Source organism: Equus asinus, chromosome 11 (assembly GCF_041296235.1).
Source record: "Equus asinus isolate D_3611 breed Donkey chromosome 11, EquAss-T2T_v2, whole genome shotgun sequence".
Classification (NCBI taxonomy): Eukaryota; Metazoa; Chordata; class Mammalia; order Perissodactyla; family Equidae; genus Equus; species Equus asinus.
Window position 1 is genome coordinate 14,270,013 of NC_091800.1, and position 20,561 is coordinate 14,290,573.

At 33.5% G+C, this 20,561-nt stretch overlaps 1 protein-coding gene across 18 annotated transcripts in view; it reads left to right on the forward strand.

Moving 5' to 3' along the window:
* PDS5B (PDS5 cohesin associated factor B) overlaps nucleotides 1–9,511 on the forward strand; it is a 194,120-nt gene extending 184,609 nt beyond the window's left edge. For 10 of the 18 annotated variants that reach the window (XM_070520487.1, XM_070520493.1, XM_070520488.1 and 7 more), the window contains 4 exons: nucleotides 1,528–1,967; nucleotides 2,074–2,184; nucleotides 4,887–5,025; nucleotides 6,516–9,506. In XM_070520487.1, coding sequence (XP_070376588.1) covers nucleotides 1,528–1,967; nucleotides 2,074–2,184; nucleotides 4,887–5,025; nucleotides 6,516–6,551 — 726 coding nt within the window. In that variant the 3' untranslated portion in view covers nucleotides 6,552–9,506. Of the gene's footprint in view, nucleotides 1–1,527; nucleotides 1,968–2,073; nucleotides 2,185–4,886; nucleotides 5,026–6,515 lie in introns of all 18 variants that reach the window. The other 8 variants (XM_070520496.1, XM_070520492.1, XM_070520497.1 and 5 more) reach the window with 2 other exon arrangements.
* Nucleotides 9,512–20,561: the final 11,050 nt, after the last annotated feature.

The following is a 20,561-nucleotide window of genomic DNA, read 5'->3' on the forward strand; positions in this document are numbered from 1 at the left end:
AATAAAGGAAGCATTACATATCAGTGCTTTTGAAATGATTGGATGTTCTTTGGGGGTTGGAGTAGGAAAAACAATAGAACCTCATCTCACTTCCTATTCTAAAACAAGATACAATAATGTCTTAGTTGGCTTGGGTTGCTATAACAAAATATCATAGGCTGGATGGCTTAAAAAACCAAAATTAATTTTCTCACGGTTCTGGAGGTTGGGAAGTTCAAGATGCAAGTGCTGGCCATTCAGTTCCTGGTGAGAGCTCTCTTTCTGGTTTGCAGATGGCCACCTTCTCCCTGTGTCCTCACATGGTTGAGGGAGAGAGATCTCTCTGGTGTCTCTTCTCATAAGGGCACTAATCCCATCCTGAGGGCCCCACCCTCGTGACCTCCTCCCAGCCGAACTACCTCCCCAAGGCCCCATCTCCAAATACTATCCCATTAGGGATTGTGGTTTCAAATAGGAATTTTGTGGGGACACAGTTCAGTCTCTAGCAAACAGAAAATAAAATTTAAACATACACGAAAGTGTAGAAAAATGTAGATTAAAACGCTAAGACTCCAGTAAAGGTATGGACAAAGGGCATAATACCAAGAACATAATTAGGCAGGTCACAGACAGGAAATGCAAATGACTAATTAAACATATTAAAAAATGACAGATAATCGATAATTTTTGTTGTTTTCTTTTCATTGATTTTTAAGAATGTAAACTGGTACAAACTTTTTGTAAATTAACTTAGTACTACAAATGGAGGTATTCATGTGTTTTATGTATGCTTGTGTCTATGTGGAGAGCATTATAAGTGTTCATACACACTGTTACTGGTTTATTTGGAGAGTTTCCTCAGTCTCTATCTGCTGATCAATGCATAAATTCTCTGTATGTAGACTATAGAGTTTTATTTTAAATTTGAAAGTCACTGACTTTTAAATTATTTTTGTTGTTAATTAGTTGTGCCTGGGGAGAAGCACAGTATTTTTGATTCAGAAGTGTTTTCAGAATTTTTAAGAAATGATGAGTTGTTTAACTTTTGTCTTATAACCTCCATTTATAAAATAAAAATGGTTCTTTTATGATATGTAAGCATGTTACATAACGTAGTTTATATTTTATGTCTTATTATACACTGTGTGGTAAAATGAGAAATACTCAAACTGACTATAAAAACGTCCATTATACTTTAGTATAGTTGTCCATTTTTCAAACAGTGAGTTTAGGATGTTCTTTTTTGTGAAATAATTCTTCACTAAAATTTATAATTTAAAAAAGTACTGATTTTGAGAGGTTTCTATCTTAGGCTCTCTAGCTTAAGTAGGAACAGAAATTTATCCTCTTACCTCAAATAGTTTTTTTAAGTTAAAAAACTGTTAATAAAGGCAAGTAAGTAGTTATGGTTCTGATGTATTTAAGAACTCTATACTTTATTTAGGTACATTCTTATGGCAGAAGTGGGTAACAGATTTCTTTCATTCAAGGCCATCAAAATATGCATGCTATCAATTTTTAATTTGAAATTATACTTTTTATTCCTAGTCTGAATTGGACAAACCTAGAAGCCGGAAAAAAACACCTGTCACAGATTCAGAAGAGAAATTAGGTATGGATGACCTGACTAAGTTGGTACAGGAACAGAAACCTAAGGGCAGTCAGCGTGGACGGAAGAGAGGCCATACGGCTTCTGAATCTGATGAACAGCAGTGGTCTGAGGAAAAGAGGCTCAAAGAAGATATATTAGAAAATGAGGATGAACAGAATAGTCCACCAAAAAAAGGTAAAAGAGGCCGACCACCAAAACCTCTTGGTGGAGGTACACCAAAAGAAGAACCAACAATCAAAACTTCTAAAAAAGGAAGCAAAAAAAAATCTGGACCTTCAGCAGCAGAAGAAGAGGAAGAAGAAGAAAAACAAAGTGGAAATACTGAACAGAAGTCGAAAAGCAAACAGCACCGAACGTCAAGGAGAGCACAACAGAGGTAAGAGGAACTGTGTAATTCTATGTGTAACTCTAAACTGCATATATTTAGTTGCTATTTTATAAATCATAATTTGATGCTATCCACATTTGGGTCTTCCCCAAAGCAGAGCAGAATCTCCTGAAACTAGTGCAGTTGAATCCACACAATCCACACCACAGAAAGGACGAGGAAGACCATCAAAAACGCCATCACCATCACAACCAAAAAAAAATGTGTAAGTTGTAAATAATATTAAATTTCAAACCAATTTCAAATTATTTTGCAAAAGTTCATAAATTTTTAAATATACATAGGGCTGTATTTAAATGCCATATATTTATCCCCATTACACTAGGTAAGAAAAAATTTTTATAAACTTACCTAGGTGATTGATATCCCAGTTAACACTCTGGTAACATTTTTATAGGTTTTAGGGCAATCTTTCTGAATGAATACCAGATAGTTTATTATTTCTATTATAAACTTTATGGTACCTGAAGAGATGATAAGGTATTTTTAAATGATCACAGAATATTGACCAGATTAACTTCTCATTCCACACCACAATTTTTGTTCATGTCTCTCCTCAGCAACTTTAGAAAAATAGCTTTTACGCTTTTGCTTTTATTCTCTGGAGTGTGTAGGAAAGTAACAGGCATCACTTTTCTTAAATTACACCCATAGAAATTATCACATGCTAATCTCAAATTTTGATGTCTTGATTTTGTTTGTTTTCTAATCAAACTAATACATCTGTATCTATGTATAGATAGTTTTGGTTGTTCACACAAACACGTGTTTGTAAGAGAGTTACAATAACAAATCTGTATCCAAAATTATTAAAGTGACAGGAGCACCAATGCTGTAATTTATAAATTTGGCACTTTTTTCTCCTCAGTTATTTAAGTAGAAACAGAATAACATGTCTTCTATTAGTCAGACATTCTACGGTTTTTCTGAGAGTAATCCCATTACATAGTGCCATCAGTGGCTTGACTTTTCAGAGTTGCCAGCACACCTTAAATACTAAATGCTTAGTTATCTTAGAAATTTTTCCTGTTCCTGTGTATTCCACAGGAAGAGGAAAAGTTGCCCGAGTGTCTAGCCAGTATTTCATGCCTTCTTCCATTTAATTTTTCCCTCAGGTAAAAATAAAAGGTAAGTACATTTTTGTGGCAGCTTCATAAACGTGTTGGGGTTCAACCATGGAAAATCACTGTTTTTTAAAAAAGAATTCTTAAGGAATATTAAATTCCCATGATTAATTTTATAACAAGGAAATAATGGGTAAATATCTTTCAGGCTCATAACTTGAATTTGTTTATATTTGGGCACAATAAAATTAAGGGCTTAATTGATTATCCTGTTTTCTCCTAAAATTACATAAATCCTTTCATGAATGTTCTAAACCAAACAAGTGTTTCTTTTAAAAAACCGCTGTAGAGATTCCATAGTCTATCATAACAGTCTATCTTCAATGAGAGGCTCTTTTTTAGAGCTAGTATAATAACGTGTGTTATGATTTGCCTGGTTTTCTTGTTCTGACCTCAGTGGACTTGATTGTCTTCTGTTAATTATGAAACACTGAATCAAATAAAAAATTACTTGGTTTGAGCATGGGTTTAAACAATACATGTTTTAGATTGCTTATAGAAGTGGTAAGCTATATCCTTAATTTTAAAAAATATTTATCATGAGGGATACATTTGATTAAATGGTGGTATCACATATTTTTGATTGTCTCTTACGTTTCAGTGAGTACGAGGTGCTAGGGAATACAGTGGCACACAACAGACATGATTCTGTCCTCATGGGACCTGTCATCTAAATGGGCGTGTAGCCATTACATAATCACATAAATGTGGGATTATAAATTGTAACGAGTGTCCTGAAGGAAAATTTTAGGGTGCTGTCAAAGAACGTAATGAGAAGACTGGGGAAATGGGGAAGTTTTCTCTTTGGAAAGTGACAAGTTGATTCTTTGAGAATAGAAGAAACTAGACTGAGAGAGAGTAGGGAAAGGAACATTTCCAGTGAAGGGAACACTGTATTTGAAGGTTCTGAAGTGGGAAAAATCTTGGCAAATTCACAGAGCTGAAGGAAGGCAAGGGTTTGCTGGATTGTAGTTGCGGGAAGTTGAGTGGAAAGATGAGAATGGACAGTTAGGCAGGGAGTTTTCAGGGCCTTATATGCTATGTTAAGGAGGTTTATAACATTACTCTCAGTGCAGTAGGAAGCTGTCTAGGGAGAATGACATCACTGTTTTTACATTTTTGAAAGATTACTTTGTAAAGGTTTGGAAATATGTACTAACAGTGGAGGTGGAGAGAAGTGAATGGATTCGAGATTTCTTTGTAAATCGAAACTGTAGGGCCAGATAAAGAGTGGTACACTGTTAAGAAAGACTCCAAATTTTTTGCTTTGAGGAGCTTAGTAGATATAAATACCTTTACTGAGTTGGGTTCCTTTTATGTTTTAGAATCTTTTATGGTATTGGTCTCAAACTTACTTTTGTTCAGTCCACTTATTTTGCTAGATCTTTGTATGTAGGATTCTAGATTAAACACTGGTTTAGGGTTCAGAATATAAGGAAACTATTTCTTAAAAGGCAATTGAGGATAAAAATGATAATGAGGGCCTGGCCAGGTGGTGTAGTGGTTAAGTTTGGGCATTCCACTTTGGCAGCCTGGAGTTCGCAGGTTTGGATCCCAAGTGTGGACCTACACACCACTTATCAGGCCATGCTGTGGCAGCATCCCACATACAAAATAGAGGAAGATTGGCAACAGTTAACTCAGGGACAGGCTTCCTCACCAAAAAAGAGAGAGAGAGAGAGAGAGATAATGCGAGTTCATGAAATATTTAAAGCATTTCTTCTAATGAGGTAATCTACTGCTTAAAGATCATTCATTTTATTTTACCTGTGTTTTACTCTAGCCGTGTAGGACGCTCCAAACAAGCAGCGACTAAAGAAAATGATTCAAGCGAAGAAGTAGATGTGTTTCAGGGTAGCTCTCCTGTCAATGATGATATTCCACAGGAAGAAACAGAGGAAGAGGAAGTTTCTACAGTAAATGTATGTGTTTATTAAAATGCCGTAATGTGATACTATGGAATATGGAAATAGAGTTGGTAAATATTTGGTCAGATCTATTTAGCACTTGTAATTCTAAGTATTTATATATTTTTCTTCATTAGTTTGTAGTATTGTTTCATCTATTGGTTTGGATAATGGAGAACAAATCCTTTATGGAAACCTGAAACTTAATGAGAATAATAGATATAGCCTAGTGAAAGTGTAAATGTGGAGTTAAAACAATATAGGGAAGAACAAGTAGCAGTCTGATATTGACACTTCAAGCATATTTAAGTTGTGCCTTGATTTTAGAGCTCTGATATCTGTTAAATATCCTGTTTATGTCTTAGAACTTTTTGTTTGAGTTTCACAGTAGAAACTAGAAGTTAGTCAATCATAGAATAAAATCATGTCTTTAAGTAGAATCAGCCTTTGGAATTCATAAAATTGGCAATGGATTCTTCTTTTATAAAAATAGAAATGTGATGCTTCCTGAGCATGACATTTTTTCCTTTTTCTTTTTTGTTTTAAAGTAATGAATGGCTTTGCCAGTTAACATCTCTCAGCTATTTCTTTTTGGAAGAAATATAATTGACACATTTAAGTAAGAACTATTCTGTTGATAATATTAATGCTGACTCTTTGGATCAGCTCAGCCAGCCATCTTTTTTGAGAAACCTGTGTCCTGTGATCAGATCCCAGAGTTGACAACTGCCCATCTGTTCTATTTAATGTAGTCCACGCTTCTCCCTGCTCCAGGATTCATTTATGTGAATGGATTAATACCACATAAAGATAGGCTGAATAGTGGTCTCAAACTAGTTAGGCTTGTTTCTTAAAGGATATTTTTGGGACATAAAAATAAGGCTGAAGAGTCCATAGTGGTTGACATCTTTGTCAAAGAAAAAGTACACCATAAATTAATTAAATTAAAATCCCATTCTGTTTATATTCCTCTTCTTAATACTGATCTTTTTTGAACTAAAGTTTTATGCTTTCATTAATGCTTACCAATAAACGGCAGTACGTGTGAATGTCAGGTTATTTTTATGTATTTGATAGTCATTAGGATCCAAAAACAATAACTAGTTTCCCAGAAAGACAGCTGTAAGCCTAAGTTCATAAGTATCAAATGTTTTCTTTTACCACAGAAATATAGGAAAAAAAAATATTTGCAATAGTTTTTCTTACTGTTGACATTGACTTCTGTTCATTTCTCTTTAAGATTATTAAACAGAAAAGTAAAATAGTTTTTTCTTTTGCTATTCTGGGAAAACTATTTATGGGCATTCACGTATTATACAGGTCTAAATATGTGATGCCAAGACAGAAAGTTAAAATAGGAGAAAGGTTTCAAGGAAAGAAAAGCAAAGAAAATCAGTAACAAGTAGGGGTAATGTTAATTGGTTAAAAAATAATAAATAATAGTTACTGCTTTTCTAATAAATGTGTGCCCATTTTAATTAAGCATCTGGTGATGTTTCTTTAAGGTACGGCGGCGAAGTTCTAAAAGAGAAAGACGATGAACAAATATAATTAGTAACTTTCTCTGTGAAAACTTTGAAAAAAATGATTTTTTGTCAAGCTTGAGGCTGAATAAAGCCTTTGATGCACAAAATGGGACTGCTGAAGAATGGACAGTTGGACCTTACTTTGATGACCTCGTGTATTTGTGGTCGAATGCTTTAGCCATACGCATGGTGATAACATTGACTATGGAGTCTTGTGGAAGTGTAATGTGCGTTGGCTATGTAGACACAAGCTAAAGAAGAAACTTGTAAATATGTTTTTTCTTTCTTTTTTTTTTTAATGTTTCTGACTTCTAAAGTGCTTGTATAGCTTTTATCTGCGGCTTTAAACTGACAGTACCCAACTGTTTATTGGATCTATTGATTTGGAAAGAGTTTGTTAGGATAGATCTTAAGCAGTAATCTGTCAGTGTTTGTATTTGTATTCTCTGCAATTTTACTGTGAAAAGAAATTTTCCAACAAATGGTGTCATTTTCTTGATGTCATTGTTTGTTGGAGAGTTAAATGATCTCTTTCCCTTGTGTATCTGACCTAGTGTTTACTCCTGGGCACCCTTAATCTTCAGAGGTGCTGAATTGTCTGCCATCACACCTGAACGATGCCTCTGACGGGAGGGCACCACGCAATTGTGAAACAGTCCCGAAGTTGTTTGATTATTTTACACCTCAGTATTGGTCCCAGAATTTTCTGGCCTTTCATGGCAATGAAAATTTTAAGAAGAGAGAGATTTAAAATATTTTAATTTTAAAGAGTGTGTTATAAAATAATGTACTGAATTGTTTATCCCATTTTATCATCCCTTTTCAGTTTTTATTAATCTACTGTATCAATAAAATTCTGTAATTTGAATTAGTTTTTAATAGTCTAGAATGTTATTGTGTATAGATATTTCCTCTTGAACATTATGTTCATAAAATACAAATTATTACACTATAATATAAAATCTGATATATACACATTAGAAAAGTTCCAGTTCTCCATAACAGTGTAAAGTTAATCAGAACGAAAAAAATTTTATTGATGCAGTGTGTCTTTATAAAGCTGTTCTTGAAAGCAAGTGTTTTGTATTTTATAGTGAGTTGCATGTTTATGAAAAAAAAAGTGCTGAAAATGGGATGTGCTCTTTTCTGTAAATTCATATTTAGCCATAGTATAAGATAGATTGCCCCATAACATAGTTTTTCATCAAGAGTTTATTATTGTACTTTATTTTGGAGCCAAAAAATTGTTTTGGGAGGGAGGGGCAGGGTGGGAGTGATATATCCAACTATATGAGCTACTGTAGGTATCACAATCTTATCAACTTTAAATGAAATTCCACTTTGTCAAGATTGGGAAAAGTGGAAATTTATTTGGATTTAGAGCAGATCTTTTTTTTTTCTTTGTTGTAATCTGCAAAAATATAGAAACAAATTACTTAAGGCAGTATCCTTTACACAGTTTTTTAAACTGTATTTTGAACCAAAACATAGAGGTTACTACTTAATGCTTACTTAAATTCTTTTTAGTATTTCAGGTGCTGTTATTTCTTTTTCTTCATGGTTAACATCAGAAAATAAAATCATATTCTAACTTATTAAATTTATCACATTGAATAGTGGAGCATTTTCATATGATACACCATTATGTTTAAGGTATATTTCCAAGATTGGTTATAATAGATGGGGGATATAATAAAGAAACTATTTTGGAAAATGATGTTTTACTCTTTTCCAATGTATAGCAAAATTGATGTGATTATTTTTCCTTTAAAGATTTCTTCATGTTTATCAAACGGCCTTTTATTTTTTTAAAAAGGTTTTGAATTGTGTCTTACTCTCTCAATATTTAACTGCCCTTCATTTGCAACAGTAGTGACACCAGTGAGTATGGGAGGCTGCTGTATATCAAGGCAGCTAATGTTGGACCAAGATACACTGTTTTTTAAACATTTCATTAGCTCACTTCTCCCAAACACACTATTTCTATTTCAGGAGTACAAAGGCATGTTTTTAAATCTATAAAATAAAGAATAAGGGATAGCTTTGTATTTTTGTTGTTGACTAAATTGCACCAGAAATGTTTATGGAAGTATATCTTTAAGACCATTTTATAAAACATAACAAAAAAATAGTTGTGGAGGATTTTTATTTGCATGATCATAGTTAACCAAATTTCATTGCACATTAATTCTGTACATCAGTTCATAAAAAATGTTCATTGTAGATTTTGTTCAATGCCAATGAGTCTGTGATTTTACAACTTGTCTGGTCACTTTTCGGGAGGATTATGTTGTAAATTTTCCATTCTTCTGTAGAAAAATAGGTGCAATAATTATCAAAGTTTCGATGTCTTGAGTCTTCATCTTAGGGAATTATTTTATTATTATGTTTAAACTTAACATTTCACGTACTAACATTTGGAGAGCCACATGCTATAATTAAAGTAAAATTAAGTATGTATAAAACATTAATTGCTAACAATGGTTAGCAAACTTTTCAGTGATAATGTTCATTTTGAAAATATGTACTGTATAAAATTAAGAAAATGTGTAACTCACTGTAACAAATTCCATTATGAAAATCTTATGATTCTTCAGTGAGGTTATCTTGCTGCACTCTGTAGCAAATCCATTTAATCTACATTATAATAAAATTTCTTGCTGCAGTGCAACAGGAAGCTTTTTCAGTGATCTCCACTGTATATGTAAATTACAAATGTGGCTGTACAACTTGTTCTAGGTATTAAAGGTTAAATTGCTTTCTGTATCTTCTTACAACTTGTAAGTTTGATTTTTAAGATTTCCTTTTGCCCACGACGAATGTCAGGAATTTAAGAATTTGTTTAACTTAGGCATTTCTCCCCTACCACATAGTATTATGTCACCATAATGAACAATTGGTATTTAGATAGATAACCAATTTTCAGACACATTTTCGGATTTTCTGTGAAGTTGAATAAACATGAAAGCTAATATATGATTGTATTATTTTATTTATGTGAATCAATGTATGTATTTAAATATGTTTACTAAATGTAGGAAGACACATTTTGATGATTTTTAATTTTGGAGTCTTTGCTTCATGAAGAGGAAAATACATTTCCCAGTAACATTTTTCAAACTTTTTGTTTAAGCTTTTTATGCAAAATCTTTGCTGACAGATTTACTAATTACTATTTAATATAAACTTTAAAAGTAATCACTAAGAAAATAAGTTGCTAGTGGCAGTTTTATTAATTTGTTCAACAGATATTTGTTGAGTGCCTACTGTGTGCTTGGCTAGTTACAGAAGATAAAGTATGGTCAAGATAGTCTCTGCCCTCATGGAGCTTACATTCTCCACAGTGGGTGGAGGAGTGAGGAAATGATAATTACATATATACTATGATGTCAGATTGTGAAAAGTGCGGTGAACAGAAAAGGAAAAGGAGGATAGAGAGTAGAAATGATTGGAGGAGAAGCTATTTTATATACTTCGAAGCTGTGTTATTTGGTACATAAAATTGTTACATCTTTATGATGAAGTGACACTTTTATAATTATAAAATGTCACTTGATATCTGTATGAATACTTCATGCCTGCTTTGTTTGCTATTAATATAGCCATACCAATTTTGTTTTAGCTATTGTTTGCGTGACAAAACTTTTTCTGTCCTTTTATTCTCAACCTATTTATGTCCTTATGTTTAAAGTATTTGTTGTGTAAACAGTTTATAATTTGGGTTTGTTCTTTAATCCAGTCTTAGAATCTTTGTTCTTTAATTAGAGTGTTTAGACTATTTACTTTTGCTGTAATTACCAATATGGTAGGTTTTAAGTCTACCATCTTGCTGTTTATTTTCTTTTCTGCCAACCTTTTCTTTATTCCTTTTTTCTTTCTTTCTTTCTTTTTTTAGCGGGGGCTGGGGAGGAGGAACATTGGCTCTGAGCCAACATCTGTGCCAGTCTTCCTCTATTTTATGTGGGATGCCATCACAGTGTGACTTGATGAGTGGTGCTAGGTCCACACCCGGGATCTGAACCTGTGAACCCCAGGCACGTGAAGTGGAGTGCACCAACTTAACTACCATGCCAGTGGGCCAGCCCCCTTTAGCCCTTTATTTTCTCCTTTTCCTACCTTCTTTTGATTCAGTAAAGTACTTCTTACTATTCTATCTCTTCTGTTAGCTTTTTAGTTATACCTGATTGTATTATTCTTTTAGTAGTTACCCTACAGATCACAAAATCTGTGTTTGGCTTATTATAGTCTGTGTTTATATTAATGCTTTTACCACCTTCTGAACAATGCAAGGAGTTTAAAACAGTTCAGCTCCTTTCACTGCCTCTCTATTCTTTGTGCTATTGTTTTTATTGTGGTTATAAATGTCACAATATTGTTGCTTAAATAGTGTTCTTTTTTTGTTTACTCATACATCTTTTTTGTTTGCTTTTTGTTTTTGTGGGGTTTTTTGATAATTTTGTGCTTCCATCTTACTTCATTTTCCTTCAACCTGAAGAACAACTTTTAGTATTGCTTATAGTGCAGATCTTGTGGCAGTTAACTCAGTCAGCTTTCGTTTGTTTCAAAAGTCTTTATCACATTTTCATCTTTGAAGGATATTTTTCATTGGATATGGAATTCTAGATTGGCAGTTTCATGTATTTGACAGTTTAAAAGTTGGCATTCATTGTCTTCTGGTTTTCATATTTTCTGTTGAGAAGTCAGATGAAAGCTTTTTGCTCTTTGTAGGGAATGTGTCTTTTTTTCTGGCTGATTTTAGGATTTTCTCTTTATCTTTTTTTTCAGCAGTTTGATTATGATGAGACTACTTATAGTTTTCATTTTATTTATTCTGCTTGGGGTTTACTGAGCTCTTGAATCTATGAGTTGATGTATTTCATCAGTTTTGAAAAATTTTTGGCCATTATCCCTTCACATATTACCTCTCTATTATTGCTTCTCTCTTTCTGACACTTCAATTATAAATATTTTATACTGTTTGTGTCCCTTGTGCTTTTATTTTCTTCTCTGTTCTTTCCACTGTTTTTTCGGTCTGTGCTTGAGCTGGAATCCTTTATATTGACCCATCTTTAAATTTACCAATCCTGTCTTCTGCCATGTCCGATCTTCCATTTAACCTATCCAGTTAGTTCATTTCAAATATTGTATTTTTCAGTTTTAGAATATCCAGTTAATTATATTTTATAGATTTCATTTCTTTGTTGAAAGTCTCTTTTTATTCTTTTCCTCTTTTTTTTTAAAACATAGCTGGCAAAAATTAGTATTAGGTAACTTAAACATCTGAATCATCTGCGGATGTGATTCTGTTGCCTAATTCTTCTTTTCCTTGATTATCAGTCACATTTCTCCTGGTCATATGTCTTTCTTCCTCTTTGTAGGGCTCATAATTTTTTTTTCTTTTCTCCAGGATAGTGTGTATAAGAGAACTGAATGATTGAAGTTGATGGGATTTTCCCCCAAGAGAGGATTTGCCTTATTTTCTGTTAGGTGTGATAGGAATTGGTCACCTCAGTCCATGGAGTTGGGCTTGGGTGGCAGCTTTAGTTAGACTCAGTCCACTTGTTTCCAGAGTCTGGAGGGTAAGACTTGTATTATGTGACAGGCCTTTCCCTTTAGCATGGCAAGACTGCGGGAGATTTTGTTCAGCCTTTCTAGCCCAGCCTCTTCAGCAGGAAGGCATCAAAGAAGGCTCTTTGAGAAGGTCACATCTGAGCATGGACTTCCATTAAGTAAGGGATCAAGCCATATGAATCCCTGGGAAAAAAGTATTACACACGGAGGGAAGAGATTTCAAGAAGACTATTTCTGGAGTGTCTTTCAAGCCTCAAACTGTTCATAACTGGAAATTGTTAGAACTGAGTTCTGTAGTTCCATTATTCAGATAAGCAGACAATGTTCACATTAAGTAACAGCCAGTTAAACATCTTTTTTTTATCTGAAAGTTTACACAGGTACTTCCTAAATACTTTCCCATAGAAAGGAGGTAGAAACAACACAGACATTCAGAGCAAAATATGAAAACCACCCATCAGTTCACTAGATCAGTATTTCAGTCTGTCTCACTTTGTCACTCATATATACCTAAGTATCTTTTGTTTTTATGTAAGTGGGATCATAGTACACCTTTCTACAACTTTTTCCTTAATCTTGTAAAGCTGTTGGCACATAGGAGTTTATCTAAGGCTTTTAACAACTGCGTAGTACCCATTGTATGGGTATGCTGTAGTTAATTTAATCACTGTTGATAGGCATTTGGCTTACTTACTTTTTACCTTATTACAGACAATACAGTAAATGATCATCCCTGTATATGTGTGTGCTGAGGTTTTGGGGCTGGCCCAGTGGCGCAGCGGTTAAGTGCGCATGTTCTGCTTCTCGGCAGCCCAGGGTTCGCTGGTTTGGATCCCGTGTGCGGACATGGCACCTACGGTAGGCATCCCCTGTATAAAGTAGAGGAAGATGGGCATGGATGTTAGCTCAGGACCAGTCTTCCTCAGCAAAAAGAGGAGGATTGGCAGTAGTTAGCTCAGGGCTAATCTTCCTCCAAAAAAATAAAAATAATAATAATAAAAAAATGAAGTGCCAGATTTCCTGTAAGAGATAGATTCCTATGCGGAGAGTTGTGGAGTTCCTTTAAATTATAAACTCTGTCAAATTGCTTTCCAGAAAGTCTACCAATTAAAACTTTGCAATTTTTGTCAATCCAGTGGTTACAGAATTACTTTGTTTTCATTTGCATTTCTCCAATTACAAATGAAACAGCATTGTTACGTATGTTTTCATTTTGATTGGCTATTTCTAGTCTCTGCATTACTTGTTCATATTCTTTGCCCGTTTTTCTGTTTAGTTGTTTGTCTTTTTATCGTTGTTATGTCTGGGTAAAAAGGGAGAGAGGGATGCGTTACGGACTTTAGCCACACCGTGTTGCATTTTATTTCTTAACAAGTATGTCCTGCAGTTTTGGGTTAGTGTGTATACTAAAAGTGGGTTTACCATCTTTCTACAAGCTCTTCCCACATTCTGTTGCTTGTTATGTACGTGAAAGATATCTTCTAGTATAAGTCACTTATCTCTAAGCTTTTTTAAATGATATCTTCTGTCATATAAAACAGAAGTTTTTCCTCTACAAGCTCAAATTTGTCAGTATTTTTCATTGTGGCTTCTGGGTTTTGTGCTTGCTACAAGATTTTGAAAATATTTTCCTGTTTTCTTCTAGTGCTTATACTTTTTTTTGTTTTTTACATTAAATCCTTTAATCCATCTGGGGGTTATTTTTGTATATTGTGTATGATTGTGGTCTAACTTAATTTTCTCCTAAGTAGATAGTTACTTTTCTTAACACAGTTTATTGTGTAGCTTCTCTTACCTCCACTGGTTTGAAATGCCACAGGTATCATAAACTGAGTATCTTTATCTCCTTGCATCTGACTTTGGACTCATATTTCGTTGATCGCTTTGTCTATGCCTGTACCAACATCTAATATAATAAATTACTATACCTATTTTTTTAATACTGGTCGGAGAAGTTTCCCTAAGTTTTAATTTTAACAATATCTAGTTATTCTTGGCTATTCTTATTTTCTCTTACTCAAAATATCAACGCCTTTACAATGTTGAGTCTAACTGAGAGAGATTTTTTTAAAGGCCTTCCCTTTAATATAGTTTTATTATTTTCTTCATAAGAATAGGCTTTGCATCTTTTAAAAAATATTTTATGGATTTTATTATTACTACTAACATTGTTACTGTTACCATTCCATTATTTTCTAATTGGTAATGGCCGCCATGTTGTATTTTTGGCCACTTTGCTAAAGTTTTATTAGTTGTAATAGTTTTTAGTTAATTTTCTTGGATTTGTTAGATAACATTCTCTGCAAATAGTTTTGTCCATACTATTTCAAATTGTTCTGATACTTATATATCATGTTTTTTTCTGGTCTATGTGTTGGTTGGTACCTCCAGAGCATTGTTAAATAGAAAGCATCCTGTCTTTTTCCAGTTTAAGAAGGTTTCTATTTCTGTCTAATAAGGATTATTAAAAAATAAAATCTGGAATTTGTGTTGAATTCCATATTTGCATGGCAGTTTATGTTTTTAAAATATATATAATTGCTAATGTAATGAATTATATTAAAAGGTTTTGTATGTAGAATCATCCTTGCTTTGGTGCAGGATTAACCCAGCTTGGTCATGCTGTTAGATTCAGTGTGCTGACATTTTACTCAGTGTCCTTATATTCATGTTGAGTAGTGAGATTGGTTTATAATTTGTTGTGTTATTGTTATTGGTATAAGGGGTTTTGCTAGCCTTCTGGAATGAGTTGGAAAGCTGTCTGTATTTTTCTATGAAACAGTTTATATTTACTTGGTGAAATCTTGATAGAGCTCACATTTTAAATTGTACATGGTGCCTTTTTAAATTTTATTTTTAAAAATTATAAAGTAAAAAGTATTTCAGACATCCAGGAAATAATAGAGTAGATCATCATGATCTCACTCTCCAACCTTAAAAGATGTTAACACTTCACCGTATTTGTGTCAGTTCTAACTGCCCCCCCACACACACACACACTTCTCTCTCTCCTCTCTCACCTCTCTCTATTGAGTGAGCAGTAGAATCTCTCAGGAATGTTTAATAAGCAGTGTTTCTTTATTGTGTTTTAAGAATAAACATTCCACAGTTGTATCACAAATACTGTGGAGTGATTGAATATGCGTCTGTCCGTTCATGGGGAGGCTGAGCTCACTTTTAGTATATATATGCTATGCAAAAGCTGTATCGCTTTTTTGTTTTTAATAAGAAAATATTAAAAGGTTTTGCTAAACCTTATCACCTCTTCCCATTCCTTTCCCCTTTTTACTGAGAGATAATTATCTGTTATTAATGTGTGTCATTCCCATGCATGTTTTCATCCTCATTTAACATATGTGTATTTTAAAAAAATGTATAGGACTATTTCGTGTGTTTTTAAATTTTATGGAAGAAAGATCCATCGTATCTAATTTTGAAACCTACTGTTTTTCACCCAATACTGTGTCTTTTAGATGTAGCCATATTGATACATGTCAATCTCTCCATTATATAACATCTCTGAGATTGAGATGCTTCTTAAATCACTGACGGCTTAAAATTGACATTTTTCTTTCTTAATGAAAAAGTAATGATGCATCTTATAATTGATGTCATCTTAGATTTGATTAAATCCTGTAGTTAATTTCTCTTAATTGCTTTTGTAAAGCATTCTATTGTTTGACTATACCACACTTAATCCATTCTTTTAACAGTTTTTATAACAGTTAATCATCTTACTTATTGATGGCTAATCAGATTGTTGGCACATTCCCTGTTACAAACCAGTGCCAAAGTGAACATCCTTCCTGTCTCATAAACAATTATTCTGAAGGGAAATGTTGAATTTAGTGAATATAGGTGTTCTGCTTTCTAGGTATTGTCAGTTGCATTCCAAAGTAGTTGTATTACTTTATACTCCCACCTGCAATGTATAAGAGCTTTTGTTTGCTTTTTATTTTTAGACTTGTATCCATTTGAAATTAACTTCATGTATCTTTTTCAAATGTATAACCATTCACCTCAGCATTATTACTAAGTAGCTTATTCTTTCTACTTTGATTTAAATGCCATATCTGTCATATACCAATATTTATTTTTATAATATTTACAATGTTTCTAGGCTCTCTTTTGTGCTCCATTAGTTTATATATGTACTCTTGCAACCAGTATATAGTCGTGCATCGCGTAACAACAGGGATAAGTTCTGAGAAATGCGTTGTTAGGTGATTTCGTCATTGTGTGAACATCATAGAGTATACTTACACAAACCTAGATATATAGCCTACTACACACCTAGGCTATATGGTGCTAATCTTAGGGGACCACCATTGAATATGCAGTCTGTCATTGACCAAAAAATTGTTATGCAGCGCATGACTGTATTTTTATTACTATAGTTTATAGTAAGGCTTCTCCCTTGCTCATCTTCAAAATTGTCTTGTCTCTTCTTGTCTTTTTACACCTCCGCAGGAATTTTAAAATCAGGTTGCCAAATTCTGGGAAAAATCTTTAGGATTTTTATTGGAATTGCATTGCATTAAGAAAAATTTTTTGGAGAGAATGCTTATCTTTATGATATTGACTCTTCCCATCCTTAAATATGGTCAGTCAGTTGGTGTCTGTCTTCTATATACATCAGTAAAGTTTTACACTTTCCTTCGTAATAGTCCTGCAAATTGTATCTTTAAAATTACTTTTTCTTATTGTTGCTGGTGGATAGGAACACTAGCTGTGTCTACTCTTACTCCTTTGGGGCCTAAAAGCTTTTTTTTTAGGAGCTGAAGCTTTTATTACCTTTTTAGCTTATATGGTTAGTTAATCCAAGTTTTTTACTTCTTCTTGAAGTGAAATTTTGGTCACTCATGTTTTCCTTGGAAATTGTGCATGTCTAGATTTTAATATTTGTTGGTAAAAGTTTTACATAGGCTGTTTTGTTTTATAAATCTCCTCTGGAGCATCTCTATATATTTGGTTTTTCTTGATTCAAAATATTTTTGTTGCCTTTTTTATCTTCTATCACTGATTTTATTGAAATTATCTGAGAACCAGTTTTTGGTTTTATTGATTGAGCATTTTTTGTTGTTTCTTGTTATTGCTGTAATTTCTGCCATGATCTTCATTCCTTCTTTCAACTTTATTTGAATTTATTAGTTCTTCCTTTAGTCTCTTGGATTGTATTCGTAGTTCATTTACCTTTGGTCTTGTTTTCTCATAGATGCCTTTCTCTTCTAAGCACTGCTTGATTACATTCCACAGGTGTTTGTTTTGTAGTGTTCCCCTTATTACTCATTTCTGAATAGCTTATAATATAATGGTTTTGATTCTTAAACTTAGCAGGGTTTTTTCTCCCAGAGGACTTAAAAAAAAATCTGAATATCTAAGTTTGAAGGGATGGGGGAAGTGTTTTTACTTGGTTATCTATTTGTGATTAATTTCTAGTTTAAATGTGGGCCAAGAATGTCACTTGTGTGATTTTGCTTGTTGGTCTGTATTGACAGGTTTTTTGTGTGTGTGCTGCTCTATGTGTCTGAAAAGAAGGTTTATTCACAGTGTTTTAGGACCAAATTGTGTGTATGTATGTGTGATTTAGATTGAGCTTGTTTATTGGGTTAAATTTTTATATCTTGTTTTTATTGCCTATCAGACCTATTGGTTTAGGAGATAGTTCTGTTGATGTCCCCCATAAAGATTGTGACTATGTCTGTTTCTCCTTATATCAGTTTTTACACTATAAATTTCAAAGTTGTGATGTTAGAAGTTCTATGACTAATACTGATATATATTCTTGACAGATTGTGCCATTTCAACAGTATGGAGTATCTGTTTTCCTTCTTTAGTGCTTTTGCTTGAATTCTATTTGATCTTGCTACACTTTTTGTTAGTATTTGATACCCCTTTTTTCCAACTTTCCTGTGTCATTTTATTTTACATCTGATTTTAAAATAGCATTTAGCTATCTTTATTATTTCTTTTCCTCTGTTTTCTCTGTTCTGTTTCTGGAATTCTTTTTAGATTTTTAGAGCTTTTTGAGTTGTCTTCCACATCACAACTTTACCCTTGTAACACTTTTCTCCAGCATGTGTTTTGGGCTATGTTTCTTTCTGAAGATTTATTTTTCTTTCCAGAATTTGTTAAACTTTCTACATTTCTTTTTCTCGTCCTGTTATGGATTTATCTGGAGTTTGTGTGTGAGTGTTCTTATATTATCTGCTTTCATTTTATGAGGAAGGGAATTGCCAGTACTCAATCTTCTGTCTTGATCCATTGGGGGCCCTTCTTGATTCCAGGACTAACATTGTATTCTTACCCATTTTTCTTTTTGTTTGTTTGGGGAATGAAAGTTTCATGAGCTTGTACTTAATCCATCATCTTTGAGCCTTCCTGAACTACTTAAAAAAAAAAAAAAAAACGAAAACCTAATTATCTTTATCATGTCTAATTACGCTACTACTGCTCATCCCTAAAAGTTGGAGTTACTTCAGTTCCTCAGAGCTTCTATCCAACCCAGTTCAGAGCAACTCATTTTATGTAATTGTTACTGGAGATCACCAATGACCAAATCCACTCCTTTCTTTTCAGTCCTTTATCTCCATGACTTCTATATATCACTTTCTTTTTTGACTGGCCCTTGTGATAACTGTTTGAATAGGGTTTCCTTCCGACCCTTCTGAACGTTTGTTATTTTCACTGGTGGTTTTTCTTTCACTCACTCCTTAATTGGGCATTGTAACTTATAAGAGTTAGCCAACTTTTTGTCCTCCTTCTAAAGGCACAAAACAATTTTACCAGCTTCTGCACAGTAGAAATTGTACTTGTATCTATTGATTGAGAAAATATATATTTATACATATAGATGTAGTCATACTTAAGGAGAGCCACATCATAAATATATTTAACTTATACACTGATTTTAAAACCTATTGCCTTTGAAAGATTCTACTCTGCTGTCTTCTTTAATCCCCACAACAGCATGTAGTATAAGACTTAATAAGTATATAAAAGGCAAATATTTAAGCAAAATGAAGTAAATATTGCAAGAAGCAATATCTATCTACCTAATTCTCCATTCACCAGTGTTTTCATAGTATCTTAAAGGCAGAATTGTTTAAATACCCGAACATCTAAATAAACATCCTTTTGTGCCTTTCATAGATTTAGGCCATTGATTCTCAAATTTTAGAAATCACTGCTTTGACTTATGTTTATAAAACCATGGGAGACATAAGGGATTTTCAAGGATACTTTTGACTATACCTGAATTTGTGGCAACTTTAGATTTGCCATGCTCCATAAGTTTTTATTCCTCTCCCTCTGCATACATTTGAATGATATTACTACATCTATGGAAAAGACATTTATTGAAACTTTATGTCGAGGTAGACCTGCTCGCTCCTTGTGTTAACTCCAGGTGTAAAGGAAAGTGTAGACAAATAGTTAAAAGAACCTTCATTTTACTGACTGTACAGATGTAATAGTTGTGTGATCTTAGGCAATTCATTTATATGTCTGTGCCGAAGTTTCCTCATCTGTAAAATGGGAGTAAATAGCTTTTAAAAAAACTCCAGGTATGGTCAATCAAATAAAATATAGTGTGTGTTAAAAAAGAATCTGTAGGTGATAAAACCCTTAGTTGTCAAGAATTCAGTTACTGGGATCACTACTCACTTTTGCACAAGAGGGTAATAGTTTGTCCTTAAAGAAAATATGTTTAACTGAAAAATCAAGATACAGACATGAGGAACTGAGAGTTATGTGTGTGTAGATGTGTGTACGTGTTAGGGTGTATATATTATATTTACTGCTTTGGGGCAGAGATAGGGAATATCCAAACTACGTTGCCACTCTCTTCTAGCACCCACCTTTGGTGGTTTCTCAAATCCCTGAGCACTGCCCATTGCCCAAATTATTGTGCATCTTGCCCACTGATCCTGTCGGGGTTTTTTCCTTTCTTTTTTTTTTTCTGTTGTGGTAAAATACACACAAAATTTATCATCTTAACCATTTTTAAGTGCACGGTTCAGTGGTATTAAATATATTCATAATGTGTGCAACCATTACCACCATCCATCTCCATACTCTTTTCTTGCAAAACTGAAACTCTATACCCATTAGACAATAATTCCCCATTTCCCCCTCCTCCCAGCCCTGGCAACCACCATTCTACTTTATCTCTACGATTTGACTAAGTACCTCATGTAAGTGCACTCATACAGTATTTGTCTTTTTGTGACTAGCTTTTTTCCCTTAGCCTAATGTCAAGATTCATACAGGTTGTAGCATATGTCAGAATTTCCTTCTTTTTCAAGGCTGAATAACATTCAATTGTATATATATATATACCACATTTTGCTTATCCATTCATCTCTCGATGGACACTTGGGTTGCTTCCACATCTTAGTTATTGTGAATAATGCTCCTGTGGACGTGTGTGTTGCAAATGTCTCTTCATGACCC